The 20,059-nt window shown below is 36.0% G+C and overlaps 1 protein-coding gene across 1 annotated transcript; it reads right to left on the bottom strand.

Moving 5' to 3' along the window:
- Positions 1-14,593: 14,593 nt before the first annotated feature.
- On the bottom strand, positions 14,594-18,851 carry LOC149202373 (uncharacterized). The gene is made up of 3 exons (XM_089401572.1): positions 17,956-18,851; positions 15,285-17,577; positions 14,594-14,821 (listed from the first exon to the last, which is right to left on the bottom strand). Exons 1-3 carry the CDS (start codon positions 18,849-18,851, stop codon positions 14,594-14,596), a joined length of 3,417 nt encoding a protein of 1,138 aa, XP_089257698.1.
- Positions 18,852-20,059: the final 1,208 nt, after the last annotated feature.

Below are 20,059 nucleotides of genomic sequence, written 5' to 3'. Positions count from 1 at the left end.
TGAATAATGGCATTGTGATTAGATTGTCTATCTTGCTCAAAACCATCCTTCAAAATTATCAATTTGCTAATTACCATAAAAATAATAATTAAACAATTTGATTTAAAATTAATCCAAACCACTTTAATAAATTATTAATTTCTTATAATTATTAAAAAAATATTAAATTTGAATGGCATTCTCTTATGGCAAATAAAATATAAACTTATAATCTATTTCTTTAATAAAATGTTGTTCCAACTTTTAATTGTAAGTAAAAAAAATCTACCATATTCAAAATTACTAGTTTAATATAAAATTTTAAAAATATTTAAATTTATTTTTAGAATTTTAAAAATAATAATGTGTATGTATGTATGTATGTATCACGATGATCAATATGTTCACGAAATATTTGTATTTGGCAAATCCATCTAAAAATATCATTTTCTGTCGGTTGAACTATAAAACATAACCTCAAAAATATCTAAATGATTAAACTTGTAACTTTTCAATAACAAAAATACTTTAATGGCAAAAACTCAATTAATTAAACTAACTCAATTATCGAATAAATCATATTAAACCATCAAAATTCATCATCTACTTAATTTTATATATTTTTAAAAATCAAATTAAAACATTAAAATGATAAATTCCTTATTAAAATTATTAAATAAAAAATCAATACATAGGGAATCTACTTTAAGTTTGACCATTTATTATTAAAGTATATGTGTGTTGTGTTAAACCATTAATCCTAAATTGATGAATTTACTCCACTCATTATTTTATCATTATTAAATCAAACAAATGTTTTGTTTTCAAAGTACGTGGAAAATACTTAGTTGGGGAATTTATTATTTTAATTAAGCTTTTCACTTTCAAGCTGGACATGACAAGTATAGGCATGTGGCTTTCTTTGCGTGATTTAAAAGCTATATTACTATATAACTTAGATGCCAAGGAAATTTTCATAAGGCATTGTTTCATGTCATGTGTTTTTTTAAATGAACGCCTCTTCGGTGTTAAAAATAATAACGAAAAATATTTAAAATATATAAGTTATTGAAGTATATGGTAAACAGAAAAGTATAAATGTGAATATTATTCATAAATGGATATAAGGATTTTTGTTTAAAATTAGATGGTGTATAAAAGGATGGTGTTTGGGTATAAGGTTTTGTAGTTAGGTTTTTTAAGTCATTGATGTCAATTTTATTTGTAAAAATTTACAAATTATTTACAATTTGTTATTGAGTTTTGGATTTTCTTTTTAGCATGTATTTTGGTTAAGTGGGTTATTGATATGTGTAGATGGTTTTATTTTACATTAGGCTTTTCCATGGATGCTTTCAACAAATGCATTAAAGTATTTAACATATTAGTTTAGGTCTTTTCTCCAAGCAGTTACCCTTAGCCATAACATCATCAATTTGTTAACAAGTTGATGTGATTCCCTACTTAGATTTCTCATCAGCAAAGGTAAGAAACAAAGCCTTCATATTTTCTTATAGTGTTTTAGTTGGGAAATTTACATATATGTGGCCTAGTCCAAAAGCAATGGACTCATGGATTGTAGATCAATGGGTCCCAAAAATCAACAGTGAACTTTTGTATTTTCCTCAAAGGCATGGATATTTCATCTTTCTTTTTTCAAGTAAGGAAGTTGAAGATTAAATTTTTAGGTCTTGGCCTTGTTTCATGGGTTCCAAAAGAATGTTTTTGTCTCCATGGACCCTAGAAATCAACCCATAATAGGAAATCACTTCAGCCCCTACCTGGGTCAAGTTACCCCACCTCCCACTAGTCTTTTGGATGAAAGTTCTCTAAAGATATTGGAAATGAATTGGGTCACTCATTACTTGTGCAAACCAAAAATAGAATTTATAATCCCGCACAAGAATATGTGTGGAGGTTGATCTAGTGAAGGTAGTCCTAAATCCCTTTCAATCAATCTTGATGGGTGGAGTCACCAGCAAGTATTAGACTATGAATAGATTCCTTTTAAATGCAAGGTCTATCATGCTTATGGACACTTTGTCCAAAAGCTCAAGAGGAGCTCCCTTCCTGATCGAAGCAGTGAAAGCAATAGTCAAGAAATGAACCTCAATTCAAGATAGTTATAAATAAGTGAAGGAGTTTCCGGTGAAAAGGGACCTCTGATCCAAATTCATCTCAAGAAGGCCCTTCTCCATCAAGAATCGACAAGTATGAGTTATTGGGAACTTAAAGGAAAAGGAAACTCGAGTAAATACAAAGAAGAAAGTTGAAGAGGAAACTGACGCAGAACTTAGCTTGATTGCGGTTTCAATCCATCTCCTAGAGAGCCAATGACTAATATAGAAAAAGAAGAAAAAACTAAAAAATGAGGAACTCAAAGAATATTCAAAATATTTAAAGGAGTAAGAGGAGGAGGAAGAAGAATTGCAATAAGAAGAAAGTGAATCCGCTCAAGAAGAAGAAATTGAGGTAGCTACAAAAGTGTAAGTCCCTCCCACACCATAAAAATCCTTTACAAAAGTTTTGAAGAAGATGCCAATCCTTTTACATGCAACAAGGCATAGAGAAAGCAAATCAGGAACAAATAGCACATGAGGCAGTATAGAATCTCCAAAAGGGGTGTTAAGGAATCATTGAGAGCTTTCTATTATTTTAAATATTTTAATATGTTTATGTGTCATTCTTTTAACCAAATTGTGAGAACTTACTCATGTATGCAAAACAATGATAAGGATAGTACTAGAAAGACACGACCTTTTTCTTCCTTGTTCTTTAAAGGGAGGTTGGAAACCATCAATAAGTTTGAATCTTGTTGCAAGTGAATCTCCTTTTGAAATAACCTTGATATGAACATTTGTTCGATTTTTTCTTATCCATATCAATAAACTTAGAGCAATCATGAAGGAGGTTCACAAAACATACCCTGGACATACTTGCATTCCACCAAGGGAATCATTGCTCTTAAACTTCGTCATTGTTACTTTACTATGCTCCATATTTACAATGATTATATCACCCCTCCAAACTATTTTAAGACCCAACCGTCTCATCTCCTTCACTTTCATCTTACACAATTTAGTGTCAATCTTCACAAGTCAAAAATAAACATTGTTCATCATTTTGTGACGCTCTAACCCAGTATGGAATAGATGTAATGTCATGTCCTATTATGTTATGTAAACATTTTGACTCGATCAAATTACACAAAAATAAAATAGGTCAAATTACATAAAATTAAAAATAAAATAAAATAAAATAAAAGATAAAATTAATAATTATAATTAATTATTAATAATTAAAGTAACCTAGATTCATCTTAATTCTAAATTTACCCAGCATTGAGAGGGATCAAATCTCTTGAAATGCAACTGTATTTTAGAATGAAAAGAGATTTGATCCCTAATTAAGATAAATCTAAACTATTATATCTCAAGATCAATTTAGATAAATAATATAACAAAATATTAAAAAAAACAAAAAAAACTTCATCGTATTATTTAAAAATCTTTTACATTAAAATAATAAAAAAACATCTTAAAATTTATAAATACATCATAGAAGCTTCGATTTCAGAGGTTAAAGAATCCAAAGTTGATGAATAAGAAATGTTGTGTTTTCATTAAGAATAAAAATAATATTATATTCCCTGTAATAATAGGGTGAAACATATCAATATTCTTGCAAACTCTAATAGTTTATATATATATATATGGGGATATCTCAATATAAAGATGGTGCAATCCATGTGGGAAGCAACTAGCGAGGTTGCATCGTTGGAAATTGTAGTTTATTTCAACTCTGAAGCGACATGTCCCCGAGTACATGTTCCTCGCTTCCGTGAAGCCACATGCTTCAGGTGTCTCCATCATACTTTCTCAAAATAATGGGGGACATGGGGTTTTTAAACAACTACGTCCTTATCATGTATCAAGGACAGGTTAAACTTTGTAAAATATATTGTGGGAAATTTATTAGGATATAAAGTCAAATCAACCATTTATAAATAGATTAAAACAAACATCTCACATCGTGGGGAAGATAATAACTTTGGTTTACAATCACTCTAGTTAACCTTAATTTACTATAATTTTGATTTAATAAAGTTAGATATGTATTTATTTATTTATTAATATATTCTATTTAAGAGGTGGTAGGAGTAATGTATATGTTACAATTTGGTTGAGTGGTCGAGTGATGGTAATGTTAAAGGGGTTTATAGTCTAAGTTTGGATGTATAATTGAGAAAGTTGTATTTTTATGTAAAAGAGAATTTGATAGATATGTTACGGATGGAGTAAAACTGAATTAAAGTTGACTTCGTCAAAAAGACACCTTATAAGAACTCAATAGGAAGAGAGTGAAGGTAGGGAAGGAGAGGTCCCAAAATTGGCCTCATTGCATCTAATGGTTCTTTTCAATGGAATCCTCTCTCTCTCGTGTGATGTATTAAGTTCTTGCATTTGTATCAATGTTCATGTGATTAGTTTCATGGTAGATCTGTATGTTTTCTCTCTTCCTCTCTCAGTTTTCAAGCCTTCCCGATCTTATGCCTCCAAAATTTGGATCATTAAGTTGTTTATTTTTTGAAAATTTAGATGATTAATTAGGGAGTGGGTTAATAATTGGACAAACTCAAACGTTTTAATGAGTTTTTTATTTTATTTTTTGGTATACTATATTTTTTTAAATTCTTATATCACCTTAAAATAAAGCCAAAACTCTTCAAGACACAGTTCAATAATTGAAATTATTATCAATCAAATAAAGATATATTTTTTAGCAAAATTCCTATTAAATTTAATTGAGAATTTCCCGAGAAAAAAATAATAGTGAATTCATCCTCTTATTAACTTTATCAATAATAATACAACTAACATGGTATGGGCTTAACTACCATATAACTCTCTTGTCGCTCTCTAACATGATATGGGCTTAACTACCATGTAACTCTCTTGTCTCTTTATCTTTTTCTCACAAGGTTGTATCTCCATATTTTCTCAATGATATCTTGACACTGGGTCACCATTCCCTTAGCCTTATAATATTTACTTTATTTCCTTTGCTTATGAATTTTAACCATTAGATTTTTAAATCTATAATTTATTGTAACTAGAGAAGTTCTTGCAATGCATTTGCATCACCTTTGAGTTTAATAGATGAATTTTAATAATGTTAATTTCAAAACTAATGCTATGTTGCATATCTTTCAAATCTCAAACTTGTTATTTCAACTATATCAGGGTACTTCTTTAGTTCTTTCAAAAACAGATGATTAAGTTTCATTGGGTGCACAACCACTTCATCGATGCAACATTCACAAGCGTTTGCAATAACAACATTCTTGGTATTATATTATGGATGAAGTGCGAACATTCACCTACACCATTCATTAGTTTACTGAATGTCTTCTTTAATAATATGATTCTTTAGCATATTCCTTTGACAATTTCTCTCAAAGGATCATAATTTTTCACAAGTTACATTGTTGTGGAAGGAGCACCATAATCATCTTTCTTGTCTATAATGTAATGAACAATAATTCTAAATGCTTATATGTTTATTATAATTCGTTGGTCATGTATCATTTTTACAAATAAGCTTCCATTCATACATGAATATAACTTTTTTTTACACAAATGTGTTGAGTTTGAGAGATTTCATAGCTTTTAATTGTTGTTTTGAAGCCTCAATGGTTAGCTTAATTGGTTGAGTTCTCGTTGGTAAAGTATCTCACCATTGGGAGGTCACAGGGTCAATTCTCCTAGACACCCTCAAGGTTAGGCTCTCATAGTTTGGCCGACGAGATGTGATCCTTTCAGTTTGATTTGCCCATAATTTCCTCAGGAAAAAAAAAAAAAAAAAGTATATGTCATTTACATTTATCTTTTGAGATGTTTATTATAATGGGGTTAAATCCATTCTCGTTGATTTTTATATATGTTTTTTTTTTCTTTTTTCTTTTTGTAAATTTATATTTCTATTAGTAAATTTAAAGTTATATGAGGCATTTGTTGTTGTGTGTTAGTTTCTTACCACTTAAGAAACTAGATGATTGACAAAATATATAAAAAAAAAAATCAAAATAAAATTAAACTATCCAAAAAAATAATACTAAAATACTTCAAAAACTAGAACTGTCTAGAGACTTTAGAAAAGCCTATTATCAATTGTTGCCTAACTAATCTAGAAGTATTGACTCTAACAACCTTATCAAGGATATGAGTAAAAAAAAAAAAAAAAAGACTAACATAAGAAAGACATAACAAATTAAGTGGAATGTGAAGTATCAATCTTAATTGGACTAGATGGGGGATGAGGAGTTGTACCAGGGTCGATGACTTCCTTAATGTGCATCAAGTGCTCATTCAGTTCCTTGAGTTGCAACACATTGTCATCCAATACCAAAAGAATCTCCTCCTTCGCATTGTTCCTGTCTAACAAGGCCCTACCTAACACATCATTCAAATGCCAATACATGTCAATGGTGTAAAGATATTGATTTTCTCTACCATAAGTGTGGCTAGCATCTAGCACCCATGTAGACACAACTTTTTCCACTTTTGAATAAGATAAACATTGTTGCTCCTCTAATAAGTTAGTCTCCACCTCCTCTATTTGAGCTCTAATTTGTGGAGGGATTTCCTTTCTAAAGTTCAACCGAAGTTTCTACACACGAGGGAGAGAAGCTTGTCTGCAAATTTATAAAGTTGTGGAGGAATCAGCAGCAGGTTTGAGAGAAGTAATTGCAAATAGTGGAGAACAATAAGTAAAGCAAAGAACTAAAATCCCATAAATCTACCAAGGGGTGAAGTGTGTTGGAGGATGTACTAGAGAATCCTGAGTCCATCAATAGCAGAGGTTGGGAGGTTGGGGGATGCAGTGCTACACATGTGCTATTCGTCACCATAATATGGTCTAGATTTGTGTCCAGAGGTGCCCACCTAAAATAATGAGCTTGTATGCTCGGAAGCGATGTCATGGGATGACTAGTAGAGTGGGAGGGCAACATGTCAAACCCTCTCCATGGGGGAGGTGTAGGCATCATTGCCCTCCACACCCCTCATAACTTATCTTCTCACCTAATGCAAGGGCTCATATTATATACAGTAATCAAATAAGATTTTATGATTTCTATTTATCTCACAAACATGCAAAATCTCCTAAGTGAGAATGAGATCACCAATCCTTGTTAGTATCAATTAACATTTAACTTTTATAAAACATCAATAACAATCAATTCATGAAGACTGAACATATTGTAAGTAGAATTTGCATCAAATCATTGGTTCAAATCTCACGGGGATGGGTTGAAGTTGGAAGCCACCTATGAGGGGTAAAATTTGTCTAGCAAGGCGATTAGACTTAACCGAGGCTCACACAATCCTAGTAACAACATCTCGTAGATCATTCTTCCATCCAACATTAAGATAGCCCCAACCAAAATTTGACTTAATTTTTTTTTTTTTTTCTATGTAAAGGCTAAATCTATTAAAAAGAGAAAATATTTACAGAGAGGTTAAGACCTCAGAGGAGGCTGAAGCCATCCAACAACCCTGACCCAGGGATCATAAGACCAGATACTTTGATAGACAGATAACCCTGTGACATCAATCCCGGGATTGAGAAAACTCAAAACATGTTTTCCAGAGCCCTTACAGACAAAAATGTGTACCAAAGTGGTGAACATCACTACAGAACAGTTGAGGACTATGGCTTTACTAATATCTGTGCTGCCCTGATAGCCATATACAAAACTTAACAAAAACAAGGGCTTTCTGAGCCATGACCTGATACAAAGCATTAGACTATAATGGCTGATAGCGATACCCAGCCAGGACCTGATACAAAACATAATTGACATAATCCAGAGAAGCATAGCAATAGGATATAAAGACCAGAAGGGAAGCTGCCATCAGTAGGCGCAGTACCGTAAAATTCAAGCATGTTTCAGAGAGTCCGGAGCATCCTTTTCCACCCGGCAAGGAGAGCCCATCCACATGTCAACGGCATTGTCCCCATCTCCCATGTCGCCGCCACCTGGAGGAGCTACCAAGTTCAGATTGCCGTCAGAAGGGTGCGCCGGCTCGACCGCAGGCAAATTGTGCTGAGCAGAATCAACTGGAGGCTGAGGTACCTCAGGCACATTCCCCGCTTCCTGCAAATCATCACAATTAAACACAGTTCCTACCACATCTCCCTGAAGCACACTGTCGTCCTGAGACTGCGACGGTGAGGTATGAACTGAGCTGCTGGGCTTATCTTCTTCCTCAGCCAAAATAACTGTAATGCTGGCTGAGAGAATTGGTTTATTGAGCCGACTGTGAAATTTGAAACGGGTGGTTTGAAATGAGTTATGCGGGAAGGGCCTGCCATGATCAGAGGACGGGGAAGCCGAAGCCAGCGGAATGATGTTCTGGGGAGCAGGCTGAGAGTGACCACGATTACCACTGGTGCCTCCACGGCGAGAAACACCACGGCGTCGCACCATCTTCAGGAAGACAGAGAGACCTGAGAAGGGGACTAAACAAGACCAGACAGAATAGGGCCAAGGGTGGGCGAACCAGGTAAAGAACAGACTCCGGAGAAGCCCCCAAGCTGCCAGAGCAAAACAGGGATGCGGGAATAATGGCAGACGGATATGGAAAGACCCGATGAGAGCGATAGCCAAAACCAGAAACTGAGCCATGAATAAAACAACCTGCGCCGGATCTCGAACAGGGAGCGCATTCATTACCGAATGCTTAACGAGCAGCCTGTACCTTAAAACATTCATATCAATCGCGGGAAGGTTATGGGAGCCATTCCGGATCGCTAGGTGCGAAGCCAGCTGCGGGCGGAGTGTTAACCTGCCTTAAATGCGCCTCGGGAGCACCCGCATCCGGGTGAACCAAAATTTGACTTAATTAAAAAAAAGGAAAATATTATAAAATTTACATGAGGATAACAATTTATTCTCTATCACTCAAATACATTTAATTTACAATAATATGATTCTTTAGTTATATTAGCCTGAAGGATTAGCTCAAATAGTCTAGAGCCAAACGCGAATTTTTTTTATGTTATTGCTAGTATTGTTGATCACTTGTTCGACTCTCTTTGATTCCCTTAAGACAAGGCTGTGTAATTAGAGACACCGATTTATCCAATTTACCATCCTCAAAAATGTAGAAAAGTACTCTAGATTTTTGTACTTCTATTAAAAATAAAATAAGATTCTTTAATTATATAGCAAGATGAAAAAAACCACACATAAATGTGAACACATGTCCATGTGCAATCTTGTTGGTACGAATAATGTCAAGTAATAGTTAGGTTGAGTGGGACCTGAGCATTGACATTATCACTGAATTTATGATATGAATGGAATGTTTCTTCTTTCTATAAGACATATGCATAAAGCCTCAACTCCTTTATGCTCATCCCAATTTCATGACTTTAACACGCTGATACTAAAATCAATTTGACTAAACAACTAGTGTATGGAAATCTTATCCCTTTTACATTCAAATCAAAATCAGATTTTTGAGGATAAGTTCTACATGGAGGAAATACCATGTAAAGCATGTAGACAATCTGTATTGCAGTTTTTTTTGGTAGGTAACAAGGAAACTGAATTTTAATTAAATAATATAATAATATTTTAAAAAATGGGCTAGTAATAAATTTTAATTTTAATTTTTTTATTAATAATAATAATAAATTTAAAAGTTAAATAAGTAATGCGGTAAAAAGTTAAGTTTTAAAACACAGTAAATAAAAGTAATTAATAAAGAATTGTAAATTATTTATAAGATTTGTTTTGAATGGTTGGAAAGAATGATGGTTAATTTTTCAACTTAATATTAATTTTCGCAAATGACAAATTTTAGCAAGTGACAAATTGAGCTTATATCAAGTATATTATTATAATGACTTTGAAACTTTGAAATTCATTGTTAAATGACTTTAAGTTCTTAAGAATATCTTACCCTTATTTATAGATTGGAGGGTAAAATACATAATAATAATAATAATAATAATTAATTAAAAGAATTAGAAAACTAAATTTATGAAATGGTTAAATATTTTAAACAAATATATGACAATGTAAGAAAATAAGAGAAAGAGTCATTAAAGTAAAAGGAGTAAATCTGATACCTTGCAAGAAAAAGTTAGGAAGATTTTAATAGTTATATAGCAAATTATTAATAAATAAAAAATAAAAAATATATAAGTGAAATATAATAAAAGAAATGTACATATATACACACACAGATATATATATATAAACAAAAATGAATACTCTTTGTATTAAATTTGTGCCCAGTTGCAACAAATCCTCGGGAGAATTACACTGCCAAGTTGTTCAAGGACATCTGGGATGTCAAACTATAATTAGCTACCTTTACACAAATTACAACAAAAACCCAGTCTATCAATACTCTTATTTGACGAGTAATATATATACGGCAGAATTGGAACAAAAGCCATAAACATTTGAAACTAGACATTACAAGATTGTTTAATTAGAAGCATTTGCTTGACGATTGAGGTCGATGTCCCAAGGTGGTTCCATTGCAGGGTTGGCTGGCTGGGCACCCTATAGCTTGCAGTCCAAAATGATGCTGCGAAGAGTGTCAACCTCATCCTCCAAGAGTGAGATTCTCTGTTGTTGAGCCACAATTATGTCCAGGGTGTGGCAATCATAGGTCCTTTTCTGGTATAGCATGACATGTAGGTTATAGATTTCAAAATTGATAGTTGCATGCTCTTTTTTCAATGGTCACATATAGATGAAGCTGAAGAGTCAGAAGCCGATGAACTTGAATCCATGGGATGGGCACATTAAAGTCGGAGTTGTGAGAGGAATGAAAGACCAACTAGGGAAAGATTAGAGACAAGACACAGGTGGCTAATAAACTTCCCAATACTCAAAATATGTCGGTCGAATGGTCAGATAACACAAGTAGAAATTGCAAACCCAAATATAGCGATAAAACCAAGAAAGGAAAAGCAAACCACTCTTAATTTCAACTCCTTGCCTCTGACAAAGTTATGGACTGAGACCACGAAGCTATTAGAACTGTTCCTAATTCTCACAAGGCCAACAGAAGAGAAAATTGAGATGTTTACCTCAGAACCAGAGAGGGAAAGATGCCAAATTACCCAACTATAATGGTGTTTTACCCACGAATAAAACTCATAGAAGAAGAAGTCTCGAGGAGTAGCCTGGAGCTTATCATCTCCTCAATTTATTCACGATGCAATCCAATAGCCACATACGGTCTTGCAATTCCACATTATGGGTTCCAATGTCCCGAGATAGTGCAATCATCACAAAACTAACTGAGAAGATGCCTTCCTCGTATGCCATGAGCTTAAAATTAATAGCAGGTCTAATCTTCACCAATACGATTAAATGAGGCACGCTGGTAAAGATGAAACCTTGGCAAAGCATGAAATCTTTTTTTTTTTTTTGAATCTAGGATAATCGGTAACTAGTGAGAGTTATCCTGAACAGACCCAAGATCAAATCTGACTGGCTGCCACTATAAACCTAGGCAGGGTGAGTTTGATCCGCGTAGGGGCCATTAATTGTGGCACACTTACATGAGGTCGGCGCTTAAGAAATGCCACATTGGGTTGACGTAAGGCCTCCCTTGTAATCATTCTTGGATGCATAGAATTAAAACTATGCATAAATATATCATATGAAGCAAGGGGATATAGGAGGGGAGTCGAGATAGAGAGGGGGAGTGACTGAACGGGAGGGGTTGGAATAGGTTTATTAGGGAGTCAACCATGGACACTATTAGGGAATGGGAACAAAAGGGACTAGAGGGAATACGAGAGTCAACCATGGGCATCTTTAGGGAATAGTTACATAATCGTCAATACCATTTATATTAGTTTTCCCTTTGCACAAAAGACAAGCCTTATTAGTGAGGAGATCTGCTTCAGAATTGAGGATTCTGAGCATATGGAAGGAGGAGGAGCTAGAGAAAGATTGGAGGATACCTTTGATTCGTTGAAACAACAAACTTAACATGTTATCTTTTGGAGGGGTGTCGGTTCTCAAGCGTCGAATAATAAGGAAAGAGTCTCCCAGAATGGTAATGTCTTGAACACCTCAATGGTGAGCTATTGTTAATCCCAAACAGAGCCCATACATTTATGTCTAGTTGTTAGATCTTCTACTAAGTCCCCACGGAAATTTGTCCACAATTATTCCTTCAAGATTTAGTAGTATCCCTCCTACAATGGATTTGAAGCCCTCTTTTTTGTTAAAGTTGAATGTTTCTCATTTAGAATCTCCTTATTTCCATGCTTTTGTTCACTGCGTGTAGAACCTCATTCCTCACCCTATTGGGGATAGAGGTTGGTTTCTACGTTGGGAGGTTGTTGTTCGATGAATTGTCAAATTGAAGCCACCCATAGAAATAGAGAAAATTATTAATAAAGAAAGGTGAAACGAAAATAGAGTGTTTAACTATCCACTTGGGGTAGCTCAAGTGGCGATGGTCGTGGAATGAAGTCTCACCAAACCAGAGATCTTGGGTTCGAATCTTGTACTACCCTCCCCGTTGCAGGGTGAATAATAGACATGTAAAATCAAAAATGAGAGAGTCCTACCAAGCTTAACAAAAAAATAGAGTGTTTAACTAAAAATTGTTAATAAATACTTGAATAGGAAAAAATGAAAAAACCATTAATAAAGAATAGTGAAGTGAAAAGCAGTGTGATTAATTAAAAAAATAAGAAAACTAAGTTATATTTAAATAACTAAAAGTTTTATAATAACGAAAGAGAATAACAAAGGAAGGGATTAAAGGAATTTTAGGCAGCATGAGATGTGTTGTGATAAATAATTATCAAGTTACGTAATAGACGGTCGATGAAATGCGAAGTCTAGTTAAATTTGTAATTTTTTTAATTAATATTAATTAATTATTTTTTATTATATTTTAATTTTTATTAAAAAAAATATTTAATATGATTAGAAAATTGAATAGTAATACAACTAATATAGTTGTGATTAATTTAATAAAATAATTTTTAAATATTCAAATTTTATTTTGATAGATTTAGGACGATCTAAGATAATACTTTTAAAGGTAAAGGTAGTTTAATATTTTTTTTATGGGAAAATATCAACAAAGTTTATGGATAGAGGATAGATAAATAGAAAATTTAGTGAATTGGGATTTTGGAAAAGGGTAGAAATGTATATTATTTATATTTATAAAATTTTGATAAAGTATTTATGATATTATAATATAAGTTTTAATTTATTTGGATTAATAATTTTTTTTATAATAATATTTAAATGTAGTATTAGAAAATATTTGATAAAAATTATTTAAAATAAGTGTATTTATAAATTTATATATATATATATATTTTTAGTTTATCATATTTCTTGCAATCTATATATCTATCATTTTTTTTATTTTTATTTTTTTCTAAGTTATGCTAAATTCTATTACTGAAACTTAATGTTACACTAAGGCCTTTGCATGTGTGTGCCTTAGTTTAAGGCATATATCAGCAAAAACATTTTGTGACTTCCCATAACGGGAAACCAGTCCAGTTCAAAAATGAAATTGTAAATATTATCTTGCTGCCCCTACAGGGGAAACTAGCAATTAATCACAATATCTAACCCGTTTTTCAAAAAGCGAGAAAAGACATCAAAGAAACCAAATGACAACAAGTTTTTCAAAAAAGCCCCGAAAAAACCAGATAAAATAATTCCCGGAACCTGAAATTCGAAGACACGTGGCATGTTGAGTAGCCGGTCGAGTGTCATGCTAGCAAGTCAAGTGTCATGTTGCGGCGACGGGTGTTCCTCAACAATGGGACACCCGTAAGCATACATGTCATCTTCTTCCTGCGGCGTTGCTCCCGTGTCATCATCCCCCTGATGGTCACGGTCCTTCTCCTTCACCATAATCTTAGATTTAGGACGATCTAAGATAATACTTTTAAAGGTAAAGGTAGTTTAATATTTTTTTTATTGGAAAATATCAACAAAGTTTATGGATAGAGGATAGATAAATAGAAAATTTAGTGAATTGGGATTTTGGAAAAGGGTAGAAATGTATATTATTTATATTTATAAAATTTTGATAAAGTATTTATGATATTATAATATAAGTTCTAATTTATTTGGATTAATAATTTTTTTATAATAATATTTAAATGTAGTATTAGAAATTATTTGATAAAAATTATTTAAAATAAGTGTATTTATAAATATATATATATATATATATATATATATATATATATATATATATATATATATATATTTATTTTTATTTTTTTTTTAATTTATCATACTTCTTGCAATATATATATCTATCATTTTTTTTTATTTTTATTTTTTTTCTAAGTTATGCTAAATTCTATTACTGAAACTTAATGTTTTTTTTTTGCGACAGTAACGGTTAGTTTTATTTGGGCGGTAAACAAGCTACCGCGTGCTTTTACATTTCTGCAGATTCATAGACAGAGATCTGGAGAATTCTTAATGGAGAAGAGAATGTTCGCCTCTAATCCGGAGATTTGCGAGTCCATCCGGTGTTCTGAGACAGAGAATTAAGCTACGTCGACTTTGACTTAAGATCGCTTAGTGTTGGCTGTTGGAATAGATGAAACGTCGCACAGTGCCAGAGGACTTCAAACGGAGCTTGAACTTGCTGAGCCACAGAGCATCGATGCTATTGATCTTCCTGCGGATCTTGAAATTGCTGTTCCAAAGAGCATCAATGGCGTAGGAACCTGATTGACCACGCTTTGGAGAGATTGCTTCATCAGCTGGAAGCTCCAACGCAAGTTTTGGGTAGAACAGTGAATGCTGCTTTCCGGAAGTGAGAGGCTCTGTTTATGCTGAACCTAGCCTTCAGGATTGAGAGTGGGGTGAAGATCAAAGCTGAAACTGAGATGCGCCCTTGAGGTTCCTTTGAGGGCAAGCAGGAGCATAACAATAAACAGAGGTCGATAAACAGAGGCTGATATCAGGCTTGAATTATCGGATTACATAGTTTGATTTGAGCAGAGGTCCCGAAGAGCAGGAAAGAGGGGGGAATAGGAAGCCCTTAATTCAGGAAGGATAGGAGGGTCGAACAGCAGGTATTTTAAGGAATGGAACAAGAAGATTCAATTGAGTTGACCACCAGGGATCCTCGAGAACAGAGGGAGCCAAGATTGGCCTCCATATCAGCTTGGGAAATGAGGTTCCTTAAGATATGGTAGAAGGAGATGTTATTGAATTTGGGCAGTAATAGCCTGATTTTTCTGATGATGGTGGCTAACTGAACCTGATGGGAGGTCTTAGGGTGTAGCATGGCCTGGATGATAAGTCTTGAATCTCCAAAGACTGAGAGAGAAAGGATATTTCTTTTAATCGCCATTGTCAGCCCCTGCCACAATGCAAGAGCCTCCGCTCTGTTGTTGGTTTCAATTCCCAGACCCCAATGGAATCTCAGTTCCGGAGAACCTCCAGGACTCAATAGAACTCCACCACTGCCAGCAACCCCAGGGTTTCCTTTAGAGGCCCCATCGAAGAATAAACATTGATCATCCAGGGCCGATCTCCACTTAATGAACTCTAGTTCTTCCAGCCTAATCTCCCAATTGGCATGTATGGAAACAGGATGAAAGGGCCTTTCCTTCAGATTTGGAACCAATTCTTTGAACCATTTCTCCTCTTCTTTGACCAGACTCATTTCGTTCCTTGAGGAAGTATTGGCTTCCAAAGCCTCGCCCAGCAAAGCTTTTATTTTTGAGATAACTCTTATTGCAGTGCAACTTTCTTCTCGAAAAATTCTGTTATTCCTTTCCAACCATAGTTTCCAGCAAATGAATTTAGGGATCCACATCCAACTGGTTTTAAGAAGACTTTTATTTTTAAGGCAGAAGGGAGATAAGCTGGCCCAAGTTCTGAACAGGGCAGGGATGTTATCTGGAAAATCAAGGTTAGTTGGCTCTAACAGCAGAACTCCCCTCCAGACTTCTTGAGCGAAGGGGCAAAGCAACATTAGGTGACTGATAGTTTCTTCATCAGACCAGCAGAGTGGACATCTGGAAGGTCCTTCCATCCCTCTTCTTCGTAAGTTATCTCTGGTAAGAATGCTTTGGTGGGCAACGGTCCAATAGAAGAAGTCGATTTTTGGGAGAGCTGGGAAATCCCATATAAATTTCCATTGGGCTGGATTTGGAGGAGCATTTGGGACAACCATAGTTCTTTTATAACCTTCGGAAACAGTATAATGGCCAGAGATGGATCCCCAACCTCTTTTGTCTTTAGCAGTGGCCTTTGAAGGAGATTTACCTTGGAGCATATCTAATAGTAAAGAAGCTTCCCCCTGCAGCATTATGGGGACCTCCCCCAGGTTCCAACCATCCCAGGTTCTATCAGGAGCTTCCTTCCAATTTGAGATATCCCACAATGTGTGCAGATTGCAAGACTGAAGCCAATCTTTGATGTTTGCAAGACCTTCCACATGGTTCATTGGCTGGTCACCCAAGATCGAATCATCCCAGATTTTGATTTTCCTACCATTACCAGGGATCCAATAAAGGTTTTGGCTGAATTGCTCCCTAGCTGCATTGCAAAGATTGAAGATTGGAGAGCCTTTTAGAATTCTTGGAGGCTTATCCAGGCATCTCAAGCGCTGCCCTTGGAAGTATTTCTTCCAAATGACTCTTTTACTCCAGCTAGTATTTCCAGAGACTAAATTCCACAGAATCTTGGATCCCAAAGCAAGATTTTGGGCAACCAAGTTACGCAGATGGAGGCCTCCTTCCAAAAAAGGTCGCTTGAGAGTTTCCCAGCTCACTAAATGGATCCTTCTATCATTGTTATTCCCACCTTCCCACAGAAATCTTCTCAACAGGCTGTCCAATTTGCTGAGAAAGGTTTTGGGGGCAAGGAGAATAGAGTTTTGGAATAGAGGCATACTTATTAGAACCGATTTCATAAGGATGACTTTCCCTGCATTATTCAGCCAAGAGGCACCCCAAGCTTGGATTCTATTCTTTATCTTATCGAGCAGAGGCAGCCAGTGAGCAACTTTAGGCTTAGATTTGAAGATTGGAGTCCCGAGGTATTTAAATGACTCCCAGTTTCGAATTCCATCCATTTCTAAAAGTCTTGCAATGTCAGACAGCTCTTTGGTCGAACAGTTCCAGCCATAGATAGAGCATTTTCGATAATTGATTTTGCTGCCCGAGATCAACCTGTAAATGTCCAGTTCCCTCTTGAAATGTCTGGCAGAGATTATGCTGGCTCCTCCAAGCAGCAAAGTGTCATCGGCGAACTGGGCATGATTAATGTCTTTCACCTTGTGAGTAGTTCTGAGGCCAGGCAGAGTTTGATTTTGCTGGTTATGATCTAGTTGGAAACTAAACACCGAGGCCTGGATAGCATATAGGAGCGGAGACAAAGGGCATCCCTGTCTCAGGCCCCTAGAAGCTTGGAAGAAGTCAGTAGAACGACCGTTGACCAAAGGCGCGATCCAAGGTGAGGCAATACAGGCTTTCACCCAGTTTATGAAGTCTGTTGAGAAGCCTAGCTTCTTCATCACAGCAAACAAAAATTCATGTCTCACCCTATCAAATGCGTTAGCCAAGTCGAGCTTAATCACCATACCTTTCTCGTTTCTTTGGCAACTAGAGTGAACTGCTTCTTGGACCAGCACAATGTTGTCCAAAATCTTTCTTCCTTTTATGAATCCGCCTTGATTTTCAGGGATGATGTCTGGCAAAATGTTTTTCAGCCTGTTGGCTATTATTTTGGAGACCAACTTATAACTGGAATTGCACAAGGATATTGGCCTAAATCTGCTGAAGTCTGAGGCGCCTTTCTCTTTTGGGATCAAGGCGAGAAAGGCTGAGTTGATGCCACCGCCTAGCTTTACACAATTCTGGGATTTTCTGACCATCCTCAATAGGTCTTTTTTAATTGTTGACCAGCAAGTCAAAAGGAACCTGACAGAGAACCCATCTGGGCCTGGGGCTTTATCAGGCTCCATGTTGTTCAGAACATCCTTTAGCTCTTCCATACTAATCGGAGCTGTCAGCATGGCGTTGTCCGAATCCTTGACGCATTTGGGAATTAAATCGATCGGATAGGAATGGGGATCAATAGCTGGTTCTTCAGGAGCCGAATAAAGATCTTGGTAGAAGGAATATGCAGCTCTCTTAATGCCTTCGAAATCCTTAATCACAGTATTTTGGTAATGAATCTCTGAGACTGATTTGAAATTCTTTCGGGCTTCGGCTTGCTTATGAAAGAAGCTGGTGTTCTTATCTCCGGACTGCAGCCAAAGGTTCCTAGACTTCTGTCGCCAAAATTCTTCCTCCTCCCTGCTAGATCTATGAACCTCTTTTTGGAGCTCGACTTCTTTTAGTAGCAGGCTTTGAGAAACAGGACTATGCTCCATATCTAGCTGATGAGCAGCGAGCCTGTTTAGATTTTCTTTTCTTTTGGCTGTGGGGGATTGCAGTCTTTTAGCCCAATCTTTAAGGTTTCTTTTTAGAACCCTGATTTTCTCTTCCCACACAAAGAATGGAGAACCATGGACGGGCCTATTCCAAGAATCGGAGACCACCTCTTGAAAGCCTTCTTGCTGGATCCAAAGAGGGCTGAACCGAAATGGGATGGGGCCTAGATTGCAATCCAGGGAAAGCTCGAGAAGAATGGGCTTATGATCAGAGGTGAGATTTGGAAGAATTTTAGAGGTTGCCATAAGACCACAGGTTAGGAAAGAAGAGTAGACAAGGAATCTATCCAAACGGGCATCAATGTGATTGGGGGCTATTCTTTTATTGGACCAAGTGAATTTACCTGAAGAAGGTTTAATGTCCTCCAGGTCCCAACCCATCATTATATCTTCAACCCATTCTCTGGCAGGATCCCTGACAATGGAGCCTCCCTTTTTCTCATCAAGAGCAAGGGTGACATTCAGGTCACCTGCAATGATGATATTCTCGGGATTTTGCTCTAAAAGAAATGAATGAAGCGAATTCCAACAGATTTTTTTCTCGCTTGGCAATACAGGAGCATAAACATTAAACATACTTACTTGCTGACCAGAATCCTTGTGGAGTAGCTGAATGAAGAGCCAGTGAGGGCTGCTTTTTTCTTGAATAAAGTCATATATGGCGTTGTTCCAGAAGGTGGCTATTCCACCAGAGGTGCCTCTTGCACTAACTGCTCTTCCATGGCCTTTTTTCCAAAAAACTTTACTGGATTGGAGGAGAGGAAGATCCTCCAGCTTTGTCTCCTGGATGAGGAGGATTTCAGGCGAGTATATTCTCACTATATCTTTCAGGGCTTCCTCTTTCGACCTGCTACCTAAACCTCTGCAGTTCCAGGAGACGTATTTCATTATTTACTTTTTTGGGGAGATGAGGCTCCTATTGGAGCCTTGTTACTCTTGCGCCCAGATCTGGTATTCATCATTGCTTTGAGAGTTTTTTGGGAACCTTGGAGGACATCTATGTAAGTTTTTTCCTCCCTCTATTTCTTCTTGGATTTCCGCCCTCTAGTCATCTTGATTGGAGTGACTAGCGAGTTGTCAGTTTCAGAATCTCTCTCTTCTGATTCTCCCTCAGAGTCTGAGGCTAGACTAATGTGTTCTTCATTGCCTTCATTTCCCCTCTGACACTCCTCGGGTGGAGGGACTGTTGGTTCAACTTCGTTTACTTTCCCTTGTTTCTCCTTATTTTCGATTTCCTCTTGGGTCTCCTTGTCATCCACCTTTTCTCCAGAGGAGGATCCATCTTTAGAAGCAGCAGCGGCTTTTGGGTTAAAGTGAGGCTTCCCCATTGGAACGGAGTTGTTCTGTCCCGGAGGCTTTGGAACAACCTTTCCCTTTCTGATTTCTTTCCATCCTTCTTCTTCAACCGTGTTCCCTGTTGGAGCTTTTGGGCAGTTTCTCTGGAAGTGTCCGTGCTCATGACAGGTTCGGCATTTGAAAGGCAACTGCTCGTAGTCCAACTTCTGGTAGTGCTGCCATTCTCCAACTTTGAGTTTGATCGCTTCTGGTAGCCCGGCTTCCAAATCGACTTCCACGCAGATTCTAGCACA

This window comes from Pinus tabuliformis, chromosome 2_1, assembly GCF_031772625.1.
Source record: "Pinus tabuliformis cultivar Carrire ecotype Pingquan chromosome 2_1, CPIR1, whole genome shotgun sequence".
NCBI classification, from domain to species: domain Eukaryota; kingdom Viridiplantae; phylum Streptophyta; class Pinopsida; order Pinales; family Pinaceae; genus Pinus; species Pinus tabuliformis.
This window is presented reverse-complemented; position numbering and strand designations above follow the sequence as displayed.